We start from the raw sequence: 12,919 nt of genomic DNA on the forward strand, positions 1-12,919 counted from the left end.
AAGAGGACTGTTGGATAACATATGTCTATTTTATCTTAGCATGTACCACTACCACCTAACTTTGTTTTCCTTTTCTTCATCTTCTTCATCTTCCTCTTCCTCATCTTCATCAATCATATTCATACATTGATCAAAACAACCCAGAATTTTTTTATTTTATATATATTCTTCATCATCTCAATTCACATTAAAACCCAAACAAATAATTGGACCCAAAATCGAAACAGCAACAACCACAAAAAATTAGATCTTTTTTTCCTTCTTTTCACCTTCCTTTTCTCTTGTGTTCACCTTCCTTCTTCCGTTCCTTCTCTCTTCTGTTCCCTCACAACCTCATTCATTCCCTCCAAACACTTGATAACCCAATCAACATAACTAAACTTAAACTTCGAATCAGTAACTCCAAAGCAAAACTGTCCTCGCCTACCAAAACGGCGTCGTGTGGAATAATCCAATCCTGCAATTTCTTCCTTCAATTTGTGCATATTAAAATCCAGAATCAGATGATGAAAAGTTTATTTTGTTATCCATTATCAATCATTTTAACAACGACCCAGATGAATAATTTCAAAAAAGATTAAAAATTAAAGCCAACTGAAGTGTGTAAAAGGTCTTTGAACCCAAAAGAGGATGATGTCGCCATTGATGAGTTACCGAGCTTTGGAGGCAAGTGATAAAGCAAATCGGTACATGGTGTTGCTGGAATTGGAACTGAGAAAATTGAATAACGAAGAAATTGCAGAAAGTAGTGTTGTTGAATTGAAGGAAGAAACGGCGTCGGTACATGGTTGGGTGTTTGTGTTTTGATTTTGCAGATTGATTTTAATCCTTTTTTGATGTTGTTGTTTAATTGATTTGTTAGAATAATTGAGAAAGCAGAATTGAGTTTGTGTTTAGAGTTTGAAGAGCACAGTGATTGATGATGGAGAAGTGAGGTTGGAATGGATGGAAACAAAATTTTTTTTTTTTCTGGGTTTGGGGGTTGTTGTGATGAATGTATGAATATTACTGTTGAAGATGAAGAAGAGGAAGATGAAGGAGATGAAGAAAAGGAAAAAAAGGTTAGGTGGTAGTGGTATAGCATAAGATAAAATAGACATGTGTATCCAACGATCCTCTTTCTTTAAAAAGATCAAAGGGTTAAAATTAGTCCACCATAGACATTTGAGATTTAACTAACGGTTAGGGATTTATTTGGCAAACGGAGAAAAAAGTAAGGGACCAAAAGGTACGTTTTATTACTTGTGGGACGAAAATGAAAAATGGAAATTAATTAAGGGACCAATGGATCATTTAAGCCAAAAATATATTATTGAGTACAAAAATATATTATTATTGAGTGTCAAATTATATTACAGATCACGTATCAAAATATGTTAGATTGCATATTAAAATATTTCATATTGTGTTCCAGAATATTTTAGCAAAACTTGGAGATTAAAAAAAACACTTTATAACAATGATTAAATTAATTATTTAATTTAATATTTCCAAATAATAAAACATATAGTGGGTGTGTTCTAGCAAACCCCTATATAATATATATATATATATATATATATATATATATATATATATATATATATATATATATATATTCGCTAGTTTTACTTCATTCACATTATGATGTACCCCCTTAGAGGTACACCCCCCGCTAATATGAACATTACTAATGTGTGTGATCTATCTAATCTGAAACTATATGAAATATTAAGTAATACACACACTCACACAAGCGCGCATGCGCTCGCACACATACAAAGATATATTTTATTCTTGAATTCTAGTAAATCAACATGATAGAGACGCACTATAGGGTTAGAATGACGGTAGTATACAAGCATGTATGTGAACAAATGTTTATGACATGTTATTGGCAGTGTCAAATTCCCACCATAAGTTTACTAACCTTACCAATCACCACAGTTTTCCTTGACCCGTTCACATTCTCAGTTCTGCGAACCAGAACATTGTTACCCAAAACAGATTTTACGAACTCAACCATTTCCTTCGTGGACTTGGCACTTTTTTTTACTTCACCTGGACTAGCACCACCCTCACACTCTCTTAGAGACTCCCTCATCATATTTTCAACACGAGCATATTCAGAAACAGAAACATTCAATAACATTTTCATCATCCTATGAATGTTTGACGTTGAAAAGGGTGATAATTTTGCAAATATATTTTTCTGTAAAAAAGACATCTTCGGTAGATTATCGCTGATATCAACCATTTGCATCATCACACCTTCTATCAACATTCTCTCTCTGAAAAATTCATCGAGGTAGGCCCTCATCGTCATCTTTACCTCCTCACCATCAAGGTCGTATTTCATTCGTCCGTTGGGACTGCTCTCATCATCAAGGTCGCACTTCATTCGTTCGTTGGGGCTACCCTAACCATCAATGTGATACTTCTCAAACTCTAATGCGTTTGAATGCATAACCTTGTCCGAATCTCCTGAGATTGGATTAAACACCAAGCCGTCTTCCTTCGAATGAATCAAGTTGTCCACATCTCCTGCAATTGTAGATGAGATCATGTATGAATTGGCTTATGAATTTTGCTCACACGATCTATCATAACATACTTACCTAACCCTATTACATTCAGAGTCTTGCGAACCACAAATTATAACATATTGAGTACAAAAAATATATTATTGAGTACAAAAATATATTATTGAGTGTCAAATTATATTTCAGATCACGTATCAAAATATGTTAGATTGCATACTAAAATATTTCAGATTGTGTTCCAAAATATTTTAGCAAAACTTGGGGACTAAGAAACACTTTCTAATAATGATTAAATTAATTATTTAATTTAACATTTCCAAATAATATATATATATATATATATATTCGCTAGTGTTTACTTCCTTCACATAATGATGTACCCTGTTAGAGGTACACCCCCCCCCCCCCCCCCCAGTATATGAACATTACTAATGTGTGTGATCTATCTAATCTGAAACTATATGAAATATTAAGTAATACACGCACGCACGCGCGCACACACACAAAAAGATATATTATATTATTGGGTTTGATAGAGACGCATTATATGGTTAAAATGACGGTAGTATACAAGCATGTATGGGAACAAATGTTTATGACATGTTATTGGCAGTTTCACATTGCCACCATTAAGTTTACTAACCTTACCAATCACCACAGTCTTCCCTGACCCGTTCACATTCTCAGTTCTGCGAACCAGAACATTGTTACCCAAAACAGATTTTACCAACTCAACCATTTCCCTCGTGGATTTAACACATTCATTTACTTCACATGGACTAGCACCACCCTCACACTCTTCTAGAGACTCCCTCATCATATTTTCAACACAAGCATATTCACAAACAGAAACATTCAATAACACTTTCATCATCTTATGAATGTTTGACGTTGAAAGGGGTGATAATTTTGCAAATATATTTTCCGGTAAAAACGACATCTTTGGTAGATTATCGCTGATATCAACCATTTGCATCATCACACCTTCTGTCAACATTCTCTCTGTGAAAAATTCACGATTGTTTCCTGCAAATATCAACCACAAAAAATAATTAGTGCATGGTTCAAATCTGCATGGAAATAAGTAACAAAGAACCTTTAAAAAAACTAATCATGTAAAACAAAGATTTTTAAGTGAAAGTCAGAAACGTTTTTTAATGTTAAATAATATGGGTTTAGTGATGGGAGGAAGTAAGAACAACCTTTACAAAAACAAATTATGTAAAACAAAGATTTTTAAGTGAAAGTTAGAAACTAATACAGAGTGTTAATATAATATAATAAAGAAACAAACACAAGTTCAATAGAGATTAAAAGTTAGAGGAAGTAAAATTTACATCATGTTCTGTTCTCTTTGTTTGCATGAATGAACAATAAGTATGTATAGGATTGGGAGTATTTATAGCCATTGAAAATCCAATTGCCACGTCATTAGAGTCACAAGTTGGGAAGCTCACATTTGAGAATTGATTAATACACACAAATCAGCCCATAAAGTTAAAAGAGTTAATAGTGTTTTACCCCCTGTAATATAGGTTATTTCCGGTTTTTCCCCCCTGTAATTTTTTTTTTTTGAATTATGTCCTTGTAATTTGAAGATTTTTTGGTTTTAGACCTTCATGAAAAATTTTGCCTCCTATAATTTGAGGAAATTTCGGTTTACCCCCTGCAATTTGAGCAAATTTCGGTTTACCCCCCTGTTAATTTGAGAAAAATTCGGTTTACCCTCTGCCATATCATCGATGTTGTATAGTCAAAATTCATGAAGGTCCAAAACCAAAAAACTTCAAATTACAAGGACGGAATCCAAAAAGAAAATTTTACAGGGAGAAAACCGGAAATGTCCTATATTACAGAAGGTAAAACACTATTATAACCCAAGTTAAAATGGTTTTACAACTTGACATTTGCTTATATTGTTAAAAGCTTATTATACATTCATTTAAAGTTATTATAAAGTACGTATCAAATGGTTTTAAATTTTTCTATAATAATTTGTCGATTTGATCTAATCAATAAGAAGTATTTTTATCCACATAATTTAGATGTATTCTTGTATGGTAACAAGATTAAATATATAGTGTTTAGACACATATTATTTTTTACAACAAAAAAAATATCTAATATTTTGTGGTAAGTGTCTCTTTATGTACTACTCCTTCCGTCCTAAATTATAAGCAAAAAAACTTCATTTTCTTTGTCCAAAAATATAAGCAAAAAAGACCAACTATTATTCTATTATTATGTTTTTGCAAAAATCATCTTTCCAAAGTAAAATTAAATGTAAATTGCATTCAATTTATTCTCCTTTTTATTTTCTCCATAATAATTAACCAATGATAATTGTTTTTACATCTTTACATGAAACTTATTCCAATAACACAAAAAATTATACCTCAAATTGCAATATTTTAGCTTTCTTAATAAGTGTGAAATTGTGTTTTTTCCTTATAAATTGGGACGGAGTGAGTACTTAATAAGTATTAATTAATAGTGTTCTAGTCAAACTTTGCAATTAAGTTGTAGATATTTTATCTCTTCTTAGCCGGTTTTATTTCCTACAAATGACCGATAATTGTAACTTATTAATTTTCTCCCTGTGTTCTCATTTAGTAAATGGAAAAATCATTCTAGCTTTCTCACTCCGTTACCATTTTGAGAGCTTCACATTGTAAAATAACTATACGTGTGTAAAAGTATGTAGTGTACTCCTAGATCTTTTGAAAAATAAAAATTAATGCAGAGGTTACATGTCATTGTGAATGAGGGTGTACATGGACTTTGGTTTTGCAGTGACCAAAATTTAATTTTAAAAATTTAATTTTTTAAATTTAATTTTGGTTAAAAGAGTCGAACATATTGTGTTTGGATGTTTTTGTAACAAAAGTGATTTATATGAAAGATGTTGTATGCATTGTTTAATTTAAAATTGGCTTTGAATGTGCAAAATTACCAAAAAAAACTAGAGAAGCAAGTAGGGAATGTACCAATTCCACCCATATGCCCAAACAAACGTGAGAACCACTCCAAGAAGTATCTAAACACTTTCTCTTGGAACAATACACAATACACAATTTACCGGTCGACCTCAATGTCTTTGTCACACCATTCATACAATTTACTTCTCTTGATAATGTTGAGTTGTGTTCATTCATTAAATGGAATCAACAATTGGTTAGAGAAGACGGACACGTGTCACTTGATCTAACATATAAGAGATAATTCTAACAAGAAAATATTCTCTTAACCTTCTTTTGTGTGAATGTGAATAATTTCCTGCAAATATAAACGACAAAACATAATTAGTGCTTGCATGGTAGGACTTAATTCAATGATATAAAGAAACAACCTTTACAAACACAAATCATGTAAAAATAATAAAGATTTTCAAGTCAGAAACTAATAGTAGATACTGCATGGCATGGGAAGTAAGAAACAACCTTTACAAAGACAAATCGTGTAAAACAAAGGTTTTTAAGTGACCTAACACAAATGATCAGAAACTACTATGTAGTGTTAATAGAAAGAAAGAAACAAGTAGCTAGTACAAGTTGGAGGAAGAGAATGAATTCACACCTTGATGTGTTTGTTTGCATGTACAATATGTATTGGATTGGGCGTATTTATAACCCTTGAAAATTCAATTTCATGCGTTTTGTTTAATACTAGAAAGGGTGTATAGTTTTGAGGTGTGTTTCTTATGTTCTTGATTTAGCTTTTTTTATTTATTTTTGGATTGGGAAGGGTTGTTGGTTCATTAGAGTCACATGGGGAGGTCAAATTTGAGAATTACTAATAAAAATACAAATGAGTGCATAAAGTTAAAATGGAGTAAGTATGTGGTGTTGGTTGATTCAAAAACAAGGAATGTGGAGGATACATGTCATTTTCATTCAATTTGATTTTGAGCTTCTAATAGCTTCTAAATATTGACAACGTCAATGAGGGTGTGCATATAGGCTAAAATGAGTGTATATTCACTCACTTGGTGGCAAAGAAATCAATCAATAAAGATATGCAATATTAAATCATCAATACAAATAAATCCCACAAAGGAAGATTGCTTTGCAGCAAAGATTTTTCCACTTTTGCAAAAGGGAAAAAATTGGCTTATTATCAAAAACTATATTGGTCGTATTTTAATTGTATATACTTAATATTCTAATTGTAGATGAGCTGTGTTTCATTTTACATTAAGTTTGACAATTGAAGGTTAAATGGATAATTGCAAATTGAGAATTAAATCAAAGGTAAAATCACTAGTACAAAAAACCCTTTTTAAGTCGGTTAAAAAGGGGCTTTTAAGTCGGGCGCGCGTCCGACCTAATAGTTCCCGTCATAAGAAGTATTTGCTTTTTAAGTCGAATTTACCAACCGTCTTAAGGCATATTTTTTAAGTCGGTTAAAAAGGGCTTTTTAAGTCTAGCGCGCGTCCGACCTAATAGCTCCCGTCATAAGAAGTATTTGTTTTTTTAAGTCGGATTTAACAATCGACTTAAGGCATCAAATTAACTTCTTAAGTCGCCCTTTTTTAACCGACTTAAAAAGTTCTGTTAATTTTTAATATAGTATACGTGCAGAATATGCTCCATTTGGTTTCCTGCAACCATTTTTTTGTCCACTGCATACATGGGTGTGGTCTTCTTAAATTCCACTTCTCATAATCTAAAATAAGATACATAGATAAATATTACACAGAAATTAGCTAAATAATAAACCTCGTCAAAACATCACGCATCATTTGAATCACAAAATTAGATATTCCACGTCGAATGTAAACAATGGACAAAGAATCTCAAGTCTCAACCATTTCAGCAAAGAAAAACGTTATCTCTGTGGTACAGTTGAGCACACTAAAAATCCAATACACCAAATGTCAAAAGTTTCAGAAGAACATCAGAGTATCAAAACGAAACCACAATCAAACACTAATTCCTACCACAAATTTGACAAACGCACTCCACTCAGCATACATCATGTCCTTTTTTATATAAGATCAGCAACATTCATTGGCATCTCATCAATCTGGGTACTGTGATATTGCTCAATATCTCTCAAAATCTTGATATCTATCTCTCAAAATCTTGATATCATCGCTTTTAACAAAATTTATTGCAACACCCTGCAAAACCATGATTGGCCCAACTATAAGTAATGTATAACGAACAAAGAGCAGGAAACCAAATCAGAGCATGTGAATACTATAAGACATGGAAATAAATCGATAACTCTCAAAATCCTCCAGTTTAAAACAGTTTCAGATATGAAAATTAGACTAACTGCTTGAGTTAAGAAACAATTAAATACCTTTCGTCCAAAACGTCCAGAACAACCAATCCGATGAATGTAGAGCTCTCGATTATTTGGAAGGTCATAATTGATAACTAGAGAAACCTGATGACAGAAGCAATTGCATGATCAATATCAATTATTCATAAGAATTTATGAATGTCTCAAGAATTATAGTCATACTAGTCAAATGGATGTTAAGAAATTTTAATTTGTTTGCATTACTCATAAACAAGACCAGTCAATTGGATGTTAAGAAATTTTACTTTGTTTGCATTACTTATAAACAAAAACATGTTACTATATTAAAAATAACTGTTGGCCTGAAGAGACGTAGACAGATCTTCTTATCACAACTAGGATTATCATAACTGTTTAGACTGATAAACTTGTATAGTATACAAGATTGTTGGGCATAAACGTACCAATTGCTCATTGTCACTCTAGTTCTGCAACTATGCTTTCCCTTTGCTGAATATTTGGTGGTGGTAATAATTTTGTGCTATGTTTGTGTCTTTTTTGAGAAGGGGGAAGGTATGCACTAATATTTGGTCATAACAAATTCTGATGTTTGACACTAATAAATTGAAGTAAACCTATTCATTATCATAATAGTAGCCAAACCCAAACTACAAACTTGATACATGGTGTCAGAATAGAATGAAAATTCAAATATGGATTTGTAGCTCAACAAATTATAAATTTTACCATATGTAAGTTACTTCTACATAAAACTAGAAGTCATTCGTTAAGGGCAAAAAGATCATTTTTTTTTATTAACATAAAAGTCAGATAAGTTTGCAAATAAAACAAGAGTGAAAACATTCAAAATAAAAATGCAAAATCAAGATCAAGGAGTTTCATAGTTTAAATTACATGAATTGTGGTAAGCACAATTGACAAGTGATTGAAAAGTCAGAGTTCAATATGTCCATATATTTGTTTTTCTTCTAAAAGACTAAATGCCTAATTGAAACATTGTTTCTAAAAACTTTGCTTTTAGGAAATGACGCCTCACACACATATATTTTTGGTTATAGTTTGTATTAAAAATAAATAATATCTTTAGCCTGTAATAACTATTGTTTTTAGATTACTAACTAAATCATTGGTTTTAGATAGATTAAAAGTAGTAACAAAAGTATAATTTTAAGTTTTCCTTTAAATTAAAATCAACAACTAAGTAAAGGGAAGAAGGATATAAGGCTAAATTTAATATTTTAAATGTATCCTAGCCGTATCGTATCGGAAATTTTGCAAATTTTTACGTATCGCCGTATCGGTATCGTATCGTATCGATATCGTGTCAGGTATCGGGGCTTCATTGTTTAACATTCATTATACCTATCCTCACCTCCTCATTATACCTATCCTCACCTCCTCCCTGATCTTGTGGCAACTACAATAGTAATGATATATTAAATTTGTAGGTAATGGAATTAAGTGTATTTATTGAATTAACTTATACTAGTGTATCCAATATAATTTAAAACCAATATAATTTGATCTACGTGGATTGAAGTCAAACTTATGAATTATTTGCTAAGAATCTCACTTTTTCTAACAAAGCACTCAAACCAGAATCTGAGATAAATAAACAATAATACTACAATATGGCATATCTAACTATCATATTCTCATTTATGTTAATAGAAGAACTTAAGTTTCTAGTGAACTCTACAAGTGGTTGACTCTAAACACTTGAACAAATTTAATGAAGAAGTATCTAGAGAATATAACCAAGTAAACATGCGAAAAGATCCCCCAAACTGCCGCAATATCATTTTAAAATTCTCTAAATGATATATAATACATCAAATTAGTTTTCGAAATACCCAACAGAGACAAATATAACCAACAAAAACAACATGATTTCAATTTATCCATCATCTTCATAATTTCAACTATTTGTCCGACTAATACACATTTAGTCACTTCAAGCATATTTCACGAATAAATAGCCTGTTTAGATCGACTTACTTGAACTTATACTGACATAAGCACATATGAGACCGTTTGTAAGAGCTTATGAAATCAACTTATGATGTGTCCCTGACCCTTTTTTTGTTGTTTTTAACTTATTTACATAAGCTCTCCATGACGGTTTATGAAAATAACTTATAGCTTATATCAAAACATTTCAACACTATTTTATCTTTTGTTATCCAATTAGCTTATACATAAACACCAACACTTATAAGCACTTAATTAAGTTGTTTATATAAACATTGATTAATTCAATTATTTACTCTAATTCATTATCGAACAGTATCAATAAATACTAAAGGAAAATAAAATTAAATAGAAAATAAAATTAAAAGAAATGAGTTACACGAGGAACCTTGATGCTTTACAGGCGGATACTATGAACTGCTAGCTCCAGAGGAAATCGGTCTCCGACGCATGCGGCGATTAGCAGCAGCCCAAACCACAATTTCTGTATGCAGATCCTGACAGAAGAATTCAAATTTTCATATATAAATCTGGTGAAATTAGGGTTTTGGATTGGAAATCGCAAACCTAGTGAGGTTCTTCGTTGGAAGAGAAGGAAGATCCAGAATCGTGATGCAGTTTCCATTCCAATCGTGATGCAGTTTCAATTCGTTTGTTTCCATCGTGAAACAGATTTGTAGATCGGAACGATGTAGATCTATGAAGAAATTGAGGGCGAGAACGTGAAATTGAGAGATCGAGATTGATGAAACAAAATTGAGAGATCGAGATTGATGAAACAGAGAGCTATGGAGATTGAGAGGTTTTGAGATCGAGAGTGTTATTCGTTCAACCATATAACTATTTTTTTTTTGGGTAGTGATATAACTATTTATTTAATTAATAGATTTAATAAGTTTATTAGTTTATTAATTTAATTAATTAATAAATAATAAGAGGGAAAGTGTTTTTATTTTTTTTAAGAAAAAAGGTTTTTTTTTTTTTTTGGTAGTGGCCGGGGTTTGAACCCCGGACCTTGCATATTTTTTTTATGCATCGTCTTTTTTTATGCATCGTCCAACCAACTGAGCTAAACTCACGAGGACTAAGAAAAAAGGTTTGATATACTATTCATTTTTTTGGTCAACCATATAACTATTTATTTAATTAATAAATTTAATTAGTTTATTAATTTAATTAATTAATAAATAACAAGAGGGAAAGTTTTTATTTTGACAAAAAAAATATAGGGAAAAATCCTTAGGTCGGGTGGTCAACAGACCGACTTAAGAAAATGACTTCTTAAGTCATTTGGTCAACCTAGCGACTTAAGGAATTTTATTAAAAAAAATTATTTTCATTATTTTATCAACCTTAAGTCGGGTAACCTTATAACCGACTTAAGGCAGTTTGAAAGAATTGCGAAACTGCCACCGCGTCACTTCTTAAGACGGGTGGAAGAGCGAACCGACTTAAGCACGAATCTAAAAAGTATTTTTTGTACTAGTGAATTGATTGATGAGAACCCACTTAGAGTTGGTGTTTTTAATACATAAATAGAAAGAGGAAGATAAAAGAAGACTAAGTCTAATACTAAAGTCATCAATTTTCTTTATACCCTTTTTGCTAATCATTGCTCCATTTTATAGAAGGTTAAGAGAATATTTTCTTGTTAGAATTATCTCTTATATGTTAGATCAAGTGACACATGTCCGTCTTCTCTAACCAATTGTTGATTCCATTTAATGACTTGACTTCACTTATATTAGATGAGGGTAAGTATATGTAGTGTGTTACATGTCATTGTCAATGAGGGTGTACATGGACTATAAAAGTATATGTAGTGTGTTACATGTCATTGTCAATGAGGTTAAGTTAATACAATTTTGGTTTCGTTGTGACCAAAATTTAATTTTAAAATTATTAATTTTAGTTAAAAGTGAGTCAATATATTGTGTTTAGATGCTTTTCCAACAAAAGTGATTTATATCAAAGATGTTGTATGATTGTTTGAATTAAAATTGCCTTTGAATGTGAAAATTAACAAAAAAAAAAACTTGAGAAGCTAACAGGAAATGTACCAATTCCAAAGGTTGCTCCACAAACGTGTTGCCGAGTTTCAATGGTAATTCCACCACCTATAGTTGCAGCTTAATAAGAGAAAAACATATGATTACCTTTTTAGTCATTATTAATATTGGCCAATTAAAACTCTGTGGTACATCACCAAATGAAAAATGACTTCCACTTAAACTAGTCTTTTTTAATATAAATGTCTCTTTTAAATAATTTATAGTTTTCTATATAGTAAAATCATGACCAAATTCAGAGAAATAACATAGCAAGGTTTATAACTAATTTCATATTATACATACTACTGGTCTAGAAGTTAAAATATAGGGTTAATATGTGTTTATCCCCTGTAATATAGGTCATTTCCGGTTTTCCCCCCTGTAAAATATTTTTTTTTGAATTTCATCCTTGAAATTTGAAAATATTTTGGTTTTAGACCTTCATTGAATATTTCACCCCCTGTAATTTGAGCAAATTTAGGTTTACCCCTCTTGTAATTGAAAAAAATTTGGTTTACCCCCCCTGTTCATTTGAGCAAATTTCGGTTTACCCCATGCCATATCTTTGATTTTGCACTGTCAAAACTCATGAAGGTCCAAAACCAAAAATCTTCAAATTCCGAGGACGAAATCCAAAAAAAATATTTTACAGGGGGTAAAACCGGAAATGGCATATATTACAGGGGGTAAACACATATTAACCCTAAAATATATACGGTGGATCAAAGTTTACATGGTTGTTGACTCACCTAAGTTCTTCCCTTTCTGCAACTTTGCTTTCCCTTTCTTTGGTGGCATGGTTGTGTTGTTGAGAAAAGGAAGATGGTATATATGAGTGTTGTGTGTCTCAACTCAACGCTGAAATAGAAGTTCTCTCTATATCACACACTATTATTGTTTTGAATCTACTACTTCTATTATTGATACTTTTAAATTAATATCCACCAAAATGCCTAGAGTGCCCTTGATAAAACTCTTAAAATATAGGAAAATGGTTTATTATCTCCTCTTATGCCATAAATATAGATTTTTTTAATCTCCTCCAATATATTTTGTTTTAGACTGGGTTGAGGTTCAATTCGGGTTAGGATTCAAGTCAGTACT

General features: G+C 31.4%; 1 protein-coding gene across 1 annotated transcript; it reads right to left on the reverse strand.

Moving 5' to 3' along the window:
- Positions 1-1,760: 1,760 nt before the first annotated feature.
- Positions 1,761-12,732, reverse strand: LOC146920996 (polygalacturonase non-catalytic subunit AroGP2-like). The gene is made up of 5 exons (XM_085714402.1): positions 12,565-12,732; positions 11,825-11,893; positions 5,510-5,798; positions 3,166-3,548; positions 1,761-2,523 (listed from the first exon to the last, which is right to left on the reverse strand). Exons 3-5 carry the CDS (start codon positions 5,520-5,522, stop codon positions 2,506-2,508), a joined length of 414 nt encoding a protein of 137 aa, XP_085570528.1. The 5' UTR covers positions 5,523-5,798; positions 11,825-11,893; positions 12,565-12,732; the 3' UTR covers positions 1,761-2,505.
- Positions 12,733-12,919: the final 187 nt, after the last annotated feature.

The sequence above is a fragment of the Medicago sativa genome, chromosome 5 (assembly GCF_051527215.1).
Source record: "Medicago sativa cultivar Bolivia chromosome 5, Bolivia_mono, whole genome shotgun sequence".
In the NCBI taxonomy this organism is placed as follows: Eukaryota; Viridiplantae; Streptophyta; class Magnoliopsida; order Fabales; family Fabaceae; genus Medicago; species Medicago sativa.